The 11,590-nt window shown below is 57.5% G+C and overlaps 1 protein-coding gene across 1 annotated transcript; it reads left to right on the top strand.

Moving 5' to 3' along the window:
• Window positions 1–1,702: 1,702 nt before the first annotated feature.
• LOC135975770 (fibrinogen-like protein 1-like protein) lies at window positions 1,703–10,871 on the top strand. The gene is made up of 3 exons (XM_065568042.1): window positions 1,703–2,195; window positions 5,601–5,711; window positions 7,085–10,871. Exons 1-3 carry the CDS (start codon window positions 2,192–2,194, stop codon window positions 7,762–7,764), a joined length of 795 nt encoding a protein of 264 aa, XP_065424114.1. The 5' UTR covers window positions 1,703–2,191; the 3' UTR covers window positions 7,765–10,871.
• The last annotated feature ends 719 nt before the right edge of the window (window positions 10,872–11,590 follow it).

Below are 11,590 nucleotides of genomic sequence, written 5' to 3' on the forward strand. Positions count from 1 at the left end.
AGAGCCCCGTCTGCCTCCCAGCCATTCCACCAGCCAGCTCCTGAAACTCTCCCTTCTGCGACCCCTCCCACAGCCTTTGTTCAGTTTCCTGGGCAAAGGTGTCACCTGGCCTCTAACCCCTTCCTGGGTTCTCATGTTACATGCTCAGGTATTCTCCGGTCAGTCTCCCATCCCCCAGTGCAGACTATCCCAGCCACACTCCCCTGTCACCATTCAAAGACCACAGTAAGAACAGTCCCAGTTCGTCACAGATGCGTAGCCAGAATCAGCCAGAATCCACTGGAAGCTGCTTTACCAGTTTGTTGGGGCAGCCAGACTTATGGGGCCGGCTGCAGCTGGCATTCGGGGTGTGCGGGCGGAGGGGAGGAGGCAGCATGAATTGCATGTGGGAGATTCATTCGTTGTTTGTGTGACAGCACAAACTCCCCCTCATCCCAAAACCTGGTCCCCAAATGAGCAGACTGGAGCACATCACACTAAGCAAACTGGTGCCACGTGCAACAAAATAAACAGGTCCCATCTCGTGTCCTTTGTTGCACATTTCGATGGCGTGTGCCAGGTGCTGGCAAGTTGCAGGGTCGAGAAGCGTGCATGCGGGTGAACCGCCTGGGTGCTCTTTTCCAGAACTATGCTGACGTGGAGCTGTTCCCTCTAATGCACCAGTTCCTGCCCCCTGTATCCCAGCCAGAGAGCTGGGACACAGAGAGCAGCTGCCTTGACAGTCGCTGAATGAATCCAGTTTGATCCTCTTCCCTGTGGGACAGATGCAGCAGCAGCGCAGTCTCGCTCCAGCCCATCCCACTCAGGTATCTCCTCACCCGGCTGTGACCTGTCGGGACAATGGCGGGAGCAGGGGTTCAGTCTCTATAACCCCACATGCTAAGCAGGGGTTAGTGATACCAAATGGAACTGAAAGTCCGAGGGGGGTGGGGAGAGGGGTTCCCACCGGGTGTGTGGGTTTGGTGAAAGGCGCTTACAAAACGTTGGGTCTGCCCAGTGCTTAAAGACAGAGCTGACTGGACTCAGCTGGAAGTCCTGGTTTCTTCTCAGTGATCCCTAGAACTGAAAACACTGTGAAGCCGGTTTGCCTGGGCACCATAGAGCCGGTGCTGTGGTGAAAGACAGTACAGGGGGGAGCAGCAGCGAGGTTCCCCCTAGCCAGGGAAATCACTAAGAGCTGGACTCACTCCGGGCTGGAGGCCCCTCACAGCATGGCATCGCAGCTCCAGGCAGAGACGGCAGCATGGAGCAGCAGCGGTGCAGAGCAGAGGCAGAGGCATCCCTGGCCCACCCCTTCTCTCCCTGGGGCAGGAGGCGAACCCCCGCCCCCAACCCCACCTGAACTCTCAAACTCTGCTGAGCTGGGCCCGTAAACTGGGTAAGGGGACAGCAGAGGGAAAATGGGAGGGGTGTGCCAAAGGGACATTCATCCATTGGACTCTCTCATCCCAAGCTGGGAAACTGAGGCAAGGGGCTGCTGCCCAATGGATTGTAGAGCGGGCGTTTCACTCACAGTTCACATACTGCTGAGTCACTTTGTGGTGGTTTCCCAGTTCATGCTGCGTTTCTTTCTCCTCTGAATAAAAGTTCTCGTGTGTTAGACTCAGACTCAGCGCTCGCAACGGGGGAACAGCTGCCTGTTAGGGGCATGCTGGTCAGTTTCCCAGATTTCTGGAAGGGGTGCTCCAGCTGGTTCTGCTTTGCAATGATAAGAGGAACCCCGAGATCCTGATTCTCGTCCTTGTCACTGCCAATACCACCTGGCACAAGCGTTACACCCCCATCGCGTTCTGCACAACCCCCGTTCCTGCCATCTCCTCTGGCTTGATCCTCTCCATTTAGTGCGTCCTTCGTCTGGAAGGCCGATGGTACGGTAATGCCGCAGAGTCCCACTGAGAAATTAAATCCCTGGCTCACACCTGCCCGGCTTCAGAAACGTTGGCATTCTCGGCGAGGAGGGAGGGAGCCCAAGAAATCTGGTATCTGCGGTAAATAAAGGCTGGGCAGACGTTCCGGAGGGGGCTCCCTCCCTGCCCACAGGCCAGGCTTGAGGCCAGCGGTTGAAAAAGCAAGATAAGCTGGGTGTGGAGTGGCGTTTTCCCCATAAAGGCATGGAGCCCCGGCTCTGGTTTCTGATGTGGAAGTGGGACGCTTCAGGGTGCTAACTCGTCGACTCACCTGCAGCCTCGGGATGGGTGAGTTTTATTGAAATGCCCAGTATTTCACACAGCCTGGAGATGTAGGGCCAGAGCCTGGTGGTGGGCACCAGAGCCCCAGGCGGTGTAGGCACGTGGGGGAGGTGCAGTGGCAGGGCATGCTATGTGGCCCCTGTGGGACACCATGTGCCCTGAGTGCCCGGGCACAGGAAGGAACGTGCCCAGACAGACGCAGTAACTACCGCATAGAGAGGGGCAGCCTGCACTCCTCTCAGTGCCGCCCCTCAGCCCGGGCAGGTGCACAAGGGGGAGGGGAGTCCTGGTGCATCCTCTGCTTTCCCGACCCCGCCTGGCCAAGGCACAAGGGATGGGGGCGCAGTGAGGTACATGCTGCTTTTCCTTTGAAACGGAGCAGCATTTCCCCCAGCAAGTGCATGCTGCAGCATGAGCCTGGCTAGCTAGGAGTCTGGCAGTGCCTCCTGGTGGGTAAAGAGTGCCCCCGGGGCCATGGGGTACCAGGAGCCTGGCGGAGATCCCCTGCCCAGCGCTCTGCTGGACCCTAGGCAGGAATCCTCCCGCCCTGCCCCAGGTACCTTTGGGCATTGGGGCCAAAGTACTTTAGAACACAAAGGAACTAGCATAAACCATGTTTTAAAATGGGGAAACTGAGGTATGGTGCAGTGTAATGAGTTTTCCAAGGTCACAGGTCGAACTCAGGCCCTCTGTGTCTTAGACTATTAGAGTGTGTGAACGGCTGCTAGCTGGCAGCGTCCCCTCTCCTCTGGGGCGTCAGGAGAAGGGGAGGCGTGTTTTCAAGGATGAGTGACTCCAGATTGTTATTTCACTTCAGTTCCAAACATTGTAGTTCTGGCTTGTCAGACTCACTGAAATCCTTCTCCTTTAAAGCGTTAACCCTTTGCCTGCCATGGGGTTACGCCTCTCTCCTCTCTCGCACAAGGATACCTGAGATTGCTGGCAGCGTGTCACAGTTACTTGGGCTGTGACATTGTCTGAAGAATTTGGGGTCCAGGCAGCTCCAAAAAGAAGGTGTTTCCAATTAAATCTGTCTGTGGATGATGTCTGGGCAAAGTGTTTCCATTGCAACAGTGTGTTTCTGTGTGTCGTTTACACGGTGTTCTCTCTCTCGCTCTCTAATTCATTTGCACGTTTGTATCACGGTCACTTGTGGGGTTAGTTATGGACTTTCTAACTTTGCAACATCACATGAATACAATGATGGAGGGTTCTCAACCTATTTACCATTGGGGGCTGCATATGCAGTGCTCTGCATTATGTGGGCTGCAGCTACACAAGATGTAATACCAGGGCCGGGATAGATATACCTGCGGGGGGGGCGGGGGGTGAATGAGCAGGTTTCTGTCCAAGAGTCTGGATTGCTCTGGGCTGCTGATCCCGGCAAGGTCATTGTGAATCCCTGCGCTGAGTGCTGAAGGTGGCCTGGGAAAAGCATGTGTGGGGAGGGGGAGGGGTGTCTATGTTAATCCCGGCTGAAATAAATGGCCATGCCCTAGGGTTACCATATTTAGTGCCTCCAAAAGGAGGACACTTTAAAGGGGCCCCAGCCCCGCCCCCAGCCCCGCCCCAACCCCGCCCCCTCCCCAAAGTCTCCGCCCCCTCCCCTGCTTCCCGCGAACATTTGAGTCGCGGGAAGCCTGAAGCAGGTAAGGGGGTGTGTGTGTGTGAGGGGGGGTGTGTGGGGGGGGGGGGAGGAGGCGCGGCCCACCCCCGGCACCGCAGGTCCCCAGCCCGTCCCCCGAGCCCCCGGCCCGGCCCGGCACCGCCGGCCGAGCTCCCGGCCCGGCACCCGGCCCCCCCGAGCACCGCCGGCACCCGGCCCGGCACCCGGCACACGAGCCGCCGGCCGAGCCCCCCGGCCCGGCCCAGCACCGGGCCCCCCCGAGCACCGCCGGCACCCGGCCCGGCACCCGAGCCGCCGGCCGAGCCCCCCGGCCCGGTCCGGCACCAGGCCCCCCCAGTACCGCCGGCCGAGCCCCCGGCCCGGCACCCGGCACCCGAGCCGCCGGCCGAGCCGCCCGGCCCCGGGCCCCCCCCCTGAGCACCACCGGCCGAGCCGCCCAGCCCCGGGCCCCCCCCCCGAGCACCGCCGGCCGAGCCGCCCGGCCCCGGGCCCCCCCGCGAGCACCGCCGGCCGAGCCGCCCGGCCCCGGGCCCCCCCCGAGCACCGCCGGCTGAGCCGCCCGGCCCCGGGCCCCCCCCGAGCACCGCCGGCCAAGCCCCCGGCCCGGCACCCGGCACCCGAGCCGCCGGCCGAGCCGCCCGGCCCCGGGCCCCCCCCGAGCACCGCCGGCCGAGCCCCCGGCCCGGCACCCGAGCCGCCGGCCGAGCCGCCCGGCCCCGGGCCCCCCCGAGCACCGCCGGCCGAGCCCCCGGCCCGGCACCGCCGGCCAGGCCCCCGAGCCCCCGGCCAGGCACCCGAGCCACCGACCGCATGTCCGATTTTCCCGGACATGTCCGGCTTTTTGGGATTTCCCCCCGGACGGGGATTTGGAGTCCAAAAAGCCGGACATGTCCGGGAAAATCCGGACGTATGGTAACCCTACATGCCCTTGCTAGGGCAGCGCTTACAGTGCACCCCTCGGCGACCCGGCTCCATTTTGAACTCTTTTTGGCCAGGACTGTGGCCCCTGGCGACTCTGCCCACTTTAAGCCTGGCCTGAGCTGGGCCCACAGAACAGCTGCAGTGTCAGCAGCGTGTCCCCCTCTGGGCTGCTGGGCTGCAGTGCAGGGGGCAGCATGCCTGGCGTGGAGCACACAACAGCTCTGTGCCCTGGGCCCCTCTCACCTGGCACTCATCTGAGGGGGGCAGAGCCCTGCCGGAGGCTGCCCAGCTGCTGTCTCTGTGTGGGTGAGCGGGCACTGCCCTCCGGCTGGTGGTAGTGACTGTGGACGGGGGGAGCTGGGACAGAGGGGGTTGCTCCGAGCAGCACTCCCCTTGCAGCGGTGCAGCGGGGGGAGAGAGGCGGCAGCTCCTTCCCCACCACAGGGAGCGCTCCAGCCGGCCCTGACCCGCCCGGGACCCGGGAGCCAGGCCATCGGAGCCGCAATCTTTGAATGGTTTTTACCATGCAGTTGGGACCCAGCTGTGTGCTAATCGGGCCGGCTGCAGAGACGGAGACAGTGGCCGGGCCGGGGGAGAGGTGAATGGTGGGCTTCACCCCGTCTCCAGAGACTTGGGCCAACCCCCCCCATACTGATCCCCTTTGAACATCCAGCCATGTCCTGCGGTGCCTACCTGGGAGCTGAGCTCTTCTGAAAATCTGGCCCAGTAGTTGAGCCCTCTGAAAACTCTGGCCTTAGCGTCTAAGTCACTTAAGTGTCTAAATCCCAGTGATTTCTAGTGGGATTTAGGCACTTGTGAAACTCTCTCCTGGTCTCATGTCCAGCGGTTTCTGTCCCCTGCAGGGTTCCAGTCCAGCTCTCTCCTGCTTCTGTCTGCGCTGTCCATGATGGCGCTCCTTTGCGTAGCCCCCGTGCAGGGCAACGGGGCCCTGGCCCACAAGAAGGTCGAGAGGGGTGAGTAGAGAACCCGTCGGAGAGCTTCTATCATCTGCCATATCCAAGATCAGGGCATTGTGGGCCTGATTCTGCTCCTCTCCCCCATGCCGGGGTCACCCCTAGATCCACTTATCCACTGAATGCACCTTCCCGCCCCCCCGCCAGCGCTGGGCCCAAAGAAACGCTGAGTTCTCCGAAGGGTTCGCAAGGCCGGCCTGCGCTAGTGAGCCCACTACTCCCATTCGCAGGCCTCCAGCGCCTGGGAATGGGCCCGCCGGGGTGGGGGAGGTGCTGCTCGACTGCCTGTTTGCTTTACACAGCTTCGTTATCCCTTTCTCCGGTAACGGCTGCCAAGCCCCCGGCAGTGACTAAAGAGCGCTGGTGCCCACCGCAGGGCAGCGTGTGGGAACCAGGCACCCCCCCAAATTGGCTGGGAGTTCTACCCTTCAATCTCACCAACTCCTATACTAGGGCTAGCCCCGGCTAACAGCTGGGGATCTCTCGCTCATGCCTAGAAGCCTTGCCCCCAGAGTCCAGGCAGCAGGGAGAGCCAGTTCCTCCTTGTCAGGGGTTTTCATTCCCTTCTCCCCACACCTCCAGCGGCTCTGGGAGCTGCTCAGGGGCTTGCCCAGGCAGGCCAGGGGCCGAGCCAGCTCCAGAGGTGGCCCTGAGCCCCTGCCCCCGCAGTGCTCAGCAGCTCCTCCCCCTCGGCTCAGCTATGGGGGAGGGGCACACAGGGGGATTGTCTGGGGGGTAGGGGAGCTGGGGGGCTCAGGCTCGAGGGAGGACCCTGGGGAGGGGAGGGGCAGTATAACCACAGTGCTCTCATTCTACCAGGATAGTTCGGGACAATTTCCGCCCCAAAGACAAGCCCCTCGATAGGATGTCTGGAATTTTCAAAGGCACCACAGGGAGTTGGGTGCCTAAATCCCACTGAATTCCAATCACAGTCGGGTGTCAAACTCCCTTAGGCTCTTTGAAAACTCCCATTTAAATTGTCACTGACGGGTTTCATAATTGACATTCACTGAGATGGATCTGGCAGCGTCTCCCCCACCCTCCCCAAACGATTTCTTTAGCAGTACGGACTCAGGAAGGATACAGAGCCTTGGTTTACACTTGATTCATCTCTTCAAGGTTTCTTCAAAACCAGCAGAGCAAGAAACTATTCTTATTTTATTTTATTGGTAAAATGAAAGTGTAAGATCTGGAGCCAGATTCTGTGGCCAGGAATGGCCGGGGCGGATTCTGTGGCTGTAGTATTGTGAAATACACAGGACCTGCCTCTAAAACCCAGCCTCCAGTTACCCCAGGCTGATTTGATTGAGCTAGCTAGCACTCACTCCCCCACCCCCACCTGCCCCCTTAACCTGATGTCCGTGGCATTTCAGGGTTCCCCAAAGACTGCAGCAACATTCCCAGGGACAGTCCCAGCGGGGTCCATGTCATCCAGCCGGCAGGCTCTCCCCCTCGAGTGGTGTGGTGTGACATGGACACCGAAGGCAAAGGCTGGACCGTTGTCCAGAGAAATTCTTACAACACAGAGATCACCTGGAAGGAGTCCTGGAGCACCTACAAGTACGGCTTTGGGAACGTGCAGCAGGATTACTGGCTGGGCAACGAGTACCTGTCCCTGCTCACGCGGCAGAACATCTACAAGGTCCGCTTTGTCGTGAAGGACAAATCCAACAACACCCGCTATGCAGAGTACGACATCTTCAGTGTCGAGGATGAGCTGAGCGGGTACCCGCTGAGGCTGGGCAGGTACTCTGGGGACGGCGAGGACTATCTCACCACCTACCACTCCGGCCTGGGGGGCATACACGACAACATGAAGTTCAGCACGACTGACAAGGATCAGGACCAGGCCAGTGGGAATTGCGCAAGTAGCTATGGAGGCTGGTGGTACGACAAGTGTCAGAATGTCCTGCTCAATGGGAAAGGCTTCATCTACTGGGCAGGGTTCTGTAAGAGTGGGGAGTGCAGGTCTTCCCTCATCCTGGTTAAGCCAACAGATGTGTGCTGGGTCCGGCAGGAGGAGCCCATCCTCCTTGGGAGCCAGCGCCGCTGAGAAGGGGAGACAATATTAGATCAGACACGGCGCGCCATCCCCCACCTAATCAGTGCAGTCCCTGCAATGCCTCTACTCTGCTCACTCCCTTCCTGTTGGCTTCTGCATGGTAAATCCCCTGGAATAAATGCTGAGAGCCGACCCCGCCGGTGCGTTCGAATGACACGAAAAGCGTGATTGGTGTGTATAACTGGACCCCCGCTTCCACTCTGCCTCGCTGGAAGCCATGTCACTCACTACGACTTTAGACCCACATTAACCTCTGCTTCTCCCAGCCCTGCCACTGCCCCTTGGCATTAGTGATCAATGAATCATGACACTGGATTTCTAGCAACTGTCATTGAGCATTTAAATGGGGGATGACTCAAAGCCAGGACTTTACATCTGAATCCTGCATGTATTAGCAGTGGTGAGTTTGGGTTCAAAAATCTGCCCTCTGTGTTTTTAATAAATATGGTTATTACATGAGAAAACATTGCAACAGTAATTAGTTGCTGATAAACCACTGAGATTAGATAGACGTGCAACGAAACCGCACAATAAAGATATTGGTGTCCCTCTTCAACCCAAGGGGCTAGTCAAAGTTTGGGGCCCTGGGGATGTTCCAGTGGGGAGCAGAAATTGGCAATGGAGTCTGGTAATCTTTTGATGTCTTGTTTATTGACAAGGAACATACAGAGTCCTGCTTCTCCAAACACAGCAGGAACCAACAGCAGGGATTAGCCTCCCTGCTCTCAGCTCCAAGCCTCTTTAGCCAGCACCTGGCCCAAAAGCTCTCTATGCTCCTCCCAAGATCACACCATGCTCACAGGCTCTGCTCGGCTTTCCTGCTCTGCCTCCGTGTCCTGGCTGCACTGCCCGGCTTGTCTCTTTCACACACGCACCAGCTCAGAACAATGCTCGGTGGCATCCTCTGCCCACCTGGGGCTAGTTTCTGGGCACACACCATCATGGCTTGTTCTACACGAGGCCCCCTTACCTGTTGCTTCCAGCTGTCTTAAATGAAGCGTGCATCCTCACAGCTGTGTCAATGAGATTTTAACTCCACCCATCACAAGGTATAATCCAGCTCCTAGCAGTGTATTTATCTGTCAGGCTGACGTCCTCTGAGCATCTCTGAGCATTTCCTGCCTGTTTGGCTTCAGTCACTTCAATCAAAGTTCACTGTGACCAGATGCTGAACACCATTAATGCTAACAGCCAGGGGCAGGAGCACCCCGAACAGGGAAAGAACAGGCTAAAGAACAAGTCAGCTGGGCCTGATGAAGTTCACCCTCGGGCAGGGCTCCTAAATCGTGGGCTGTAGCCAAAAAATGGGCCATGATGTAGCCCTGGCTGGTCCACTGGCAGGGGTGAAGATGGGGGGGAATGTGAAGGGGCATTGCCCCCCCCCCAAACTGCATCTTTCCAGTCCCCTCCTGACCACGGCCCTTCAGTGCATCCCCAGGACACAAGGCCCTGTCTAATTGACCTTCTTGACAGAGCCTGCGTGGAGAGCGTGCGTAGGGGGGAGTTTGGGGGGCAGGTTTGGAAAGAGGGATGTTTTCAGGGAGAGGGAAGCTGGGAGCTGCTGAGGTGCAGCTGGAAGGTTTCCTCCTCCCTCCTCAGCATCTGGGGTGCAGACAGGGGGGAGGGGGTTGCTATTTTGCAGTTGGGAGTATCAGGGACCCCTCCCCCCCGTGCACTAAGCTGTCCTCCCCATCTCGGTTGCTGGTGGTGAGGTGGGGGTGTGCGTTTTTGCAGTGGGGGAGCGGGGGATCCCCCTCCCCAGGGCACTGACCTTTCCCCTTCCCACCTCCCATCTCCGCTGTCCGTGCTGGGAGCCACCCCCACCCCCCAGTCTGCCCATTGCAGGCTGCGCTTGGTGCCCTCACCAGGCTGGAGCATGACGCTGCAAGCGGGGACATCCTCAGCCTGTCCCGGGCAGCCAGCTCGCTCAGCCGTTTTGCTGACTGGGGGCTCCCTGCCAAACCCAGGGTTCCCCTGCACCATTCCCCCCAACTTGGGGTCGCACCCACACCCCAACTCCCCCCTGAACATGGCTACCCCTCCCGTTCCAAAACAACCTGAACTCTTCATACGCCACAGCCCACCCCCGCCCCTCCCCATGAGCCACCTGGCAGCAGTGCCCTCCATCGGACCAAACTGCTCTCCATGTCGCCCTCCCACCCCCACCCCACAGGGCCAGGCTGGCGCTCTGTGGGGCTGGACCCCGGCTGTGACTGGGGTTTCATCACTCCTCCTTCACAAATGTATACAGAGCACTGTATAACCAGAGTTGTCATAACTATAAAGGGAAGGGTAACAGCTCTCCTGTGTACAGTACTATAAAATCCCTCCTGGCCAGAGACTCCAAAATCCTTTTACCTGTAAAGGGTTAAGAAGCTCGGATAACCTGGCTGACACCTGACCCAAAGGCCCAATAAGGGGACAAGATACTTTCAAATCTTGGTGGGGGGAAGGCTTTTGTTTGTGCTCTTTATTTGGGAAGTCATTCGCTCTTGGGACTGAGAGGGACCAGACATCAATCCAGGTTCTCCACATCTTTCTGAACAAGTCTCTCATATTTCAAACTTGTAAGTAAACAGCCAGGCAAGCCGTGTTAGTTTTTACTTTGTTTTCTCAACATGTAAATGTACCTTTTACTAGAGTGTTTACCTCTGTTTGCTGTACTTTGAACCTGAGGCTAGAGGGGGGTCCTCTGAGCTCTTTAAGTTTGATTACCCTGTAAAGTTATTTTCCATCCTGATTTTACAGAGATATTTTTTACCTTTTTTCTTTAATTAAAAGCCTTCTTTTTAAGAACCTCATAGACTCATAGACTCATAGACTTTAGGGTCAGAAGGGACCATTATGATCATCTGGTCTGACCCCCTGCATGCTGCAGGCCATAAAACCGTCCCTACCCCTTCCCTGGACTCTGCTGCTGAAGTCCCCAATCCTGTTATTAGTGACTTCAATCGGCAGAGACCCTCCTGCTAGAGATCCCTGCCCCATGCTGCGGAGGAAGGCAAAAAACCTCCAGAGGCTCAGCCAATCTGCCCTGGAGGAAAATTCCTTCCCGACCCCAAATATGGCGATCAGTAAGACCCCGAGCATATAGGCAAGAGTCTCCATCCTGACCCCTTTTAGCCATTATGCTATTTACCTACCATTGCTTGGTTTTCCTTGACTACTATGTTTTACCATTAAACCATTCCCTCCATAAACTTGTCTAACTTAATCTTAAAACCAGACAGGTCCCTCGCCCCCACCGTTTCCCTCGGAAGGCCGTTCCAATATTTCACCCCTCTGACGGTCAGAAACCTTTGTCTAATTTCAAGCCTGAACTTCCCCACGGCCAGTTTATATCCATTCCTTCTCGTATCTACGTTAGTACTAAGCTGGAATAATTCTTCTCCCTCCCTTGTATTAATCCCTCTAATATATTTAAAGATAGCAATCATATCCCCTCTCAGCCTTCGCTTTGTCAGACTAAACAACCCAAGCTCCTCTAGTCTCCTTTCATACGACAGGTTTTCCATTCCTCTGATCATCCTAGTGGCCCTTCTCTGCACCCGTTCCAGTTTGAGTTCATCTTTTTTAAACATGGGAGACCAGAACTGCACACAGTACTCCAAATGAGGTCTCACCAGCGCCTTGTACAACGGAAGCAGGACCTCCTTATCCCTACTAGATATACCTCGCCTAATGCATCCCAAGACAGCATTGGCTTTTTTCACCGCCACGTCACATTGTCGACTCATAGTCATCCTGCGGTCTACAAGGACCCCTAGGTCCTTCTCCTCTTCCGTTACTTCTAACCAATGCGTCCCCAGCTTGTAAC

This window comes from Chrysemys picta, chromosome 15 (assembly GCF_011386835.1).
Source record: "Chrysemys picta bellii isolate R12L10 chromosome 15, ASM1138683v2, whole genome shotgun sequence".
Lineage (NCBI taxonomy): Eukaryota > Metazoa > Chordata > Testudines > Emydidae > Chrysemys > Chrysemys picta.

Bases quoted from the DNA above. Each gene is read 5' to 3' on its own strand.
- LOC135975770 (XM_065568042.1), top strand. The intron at 5,712-7,084 runs GTGAGTAGAGAA...GTGGCATTTCAG, and splicing joins CCACAAGAAGGTCGAGAGGG to GGTTCCCCAAAGACTGCAGC.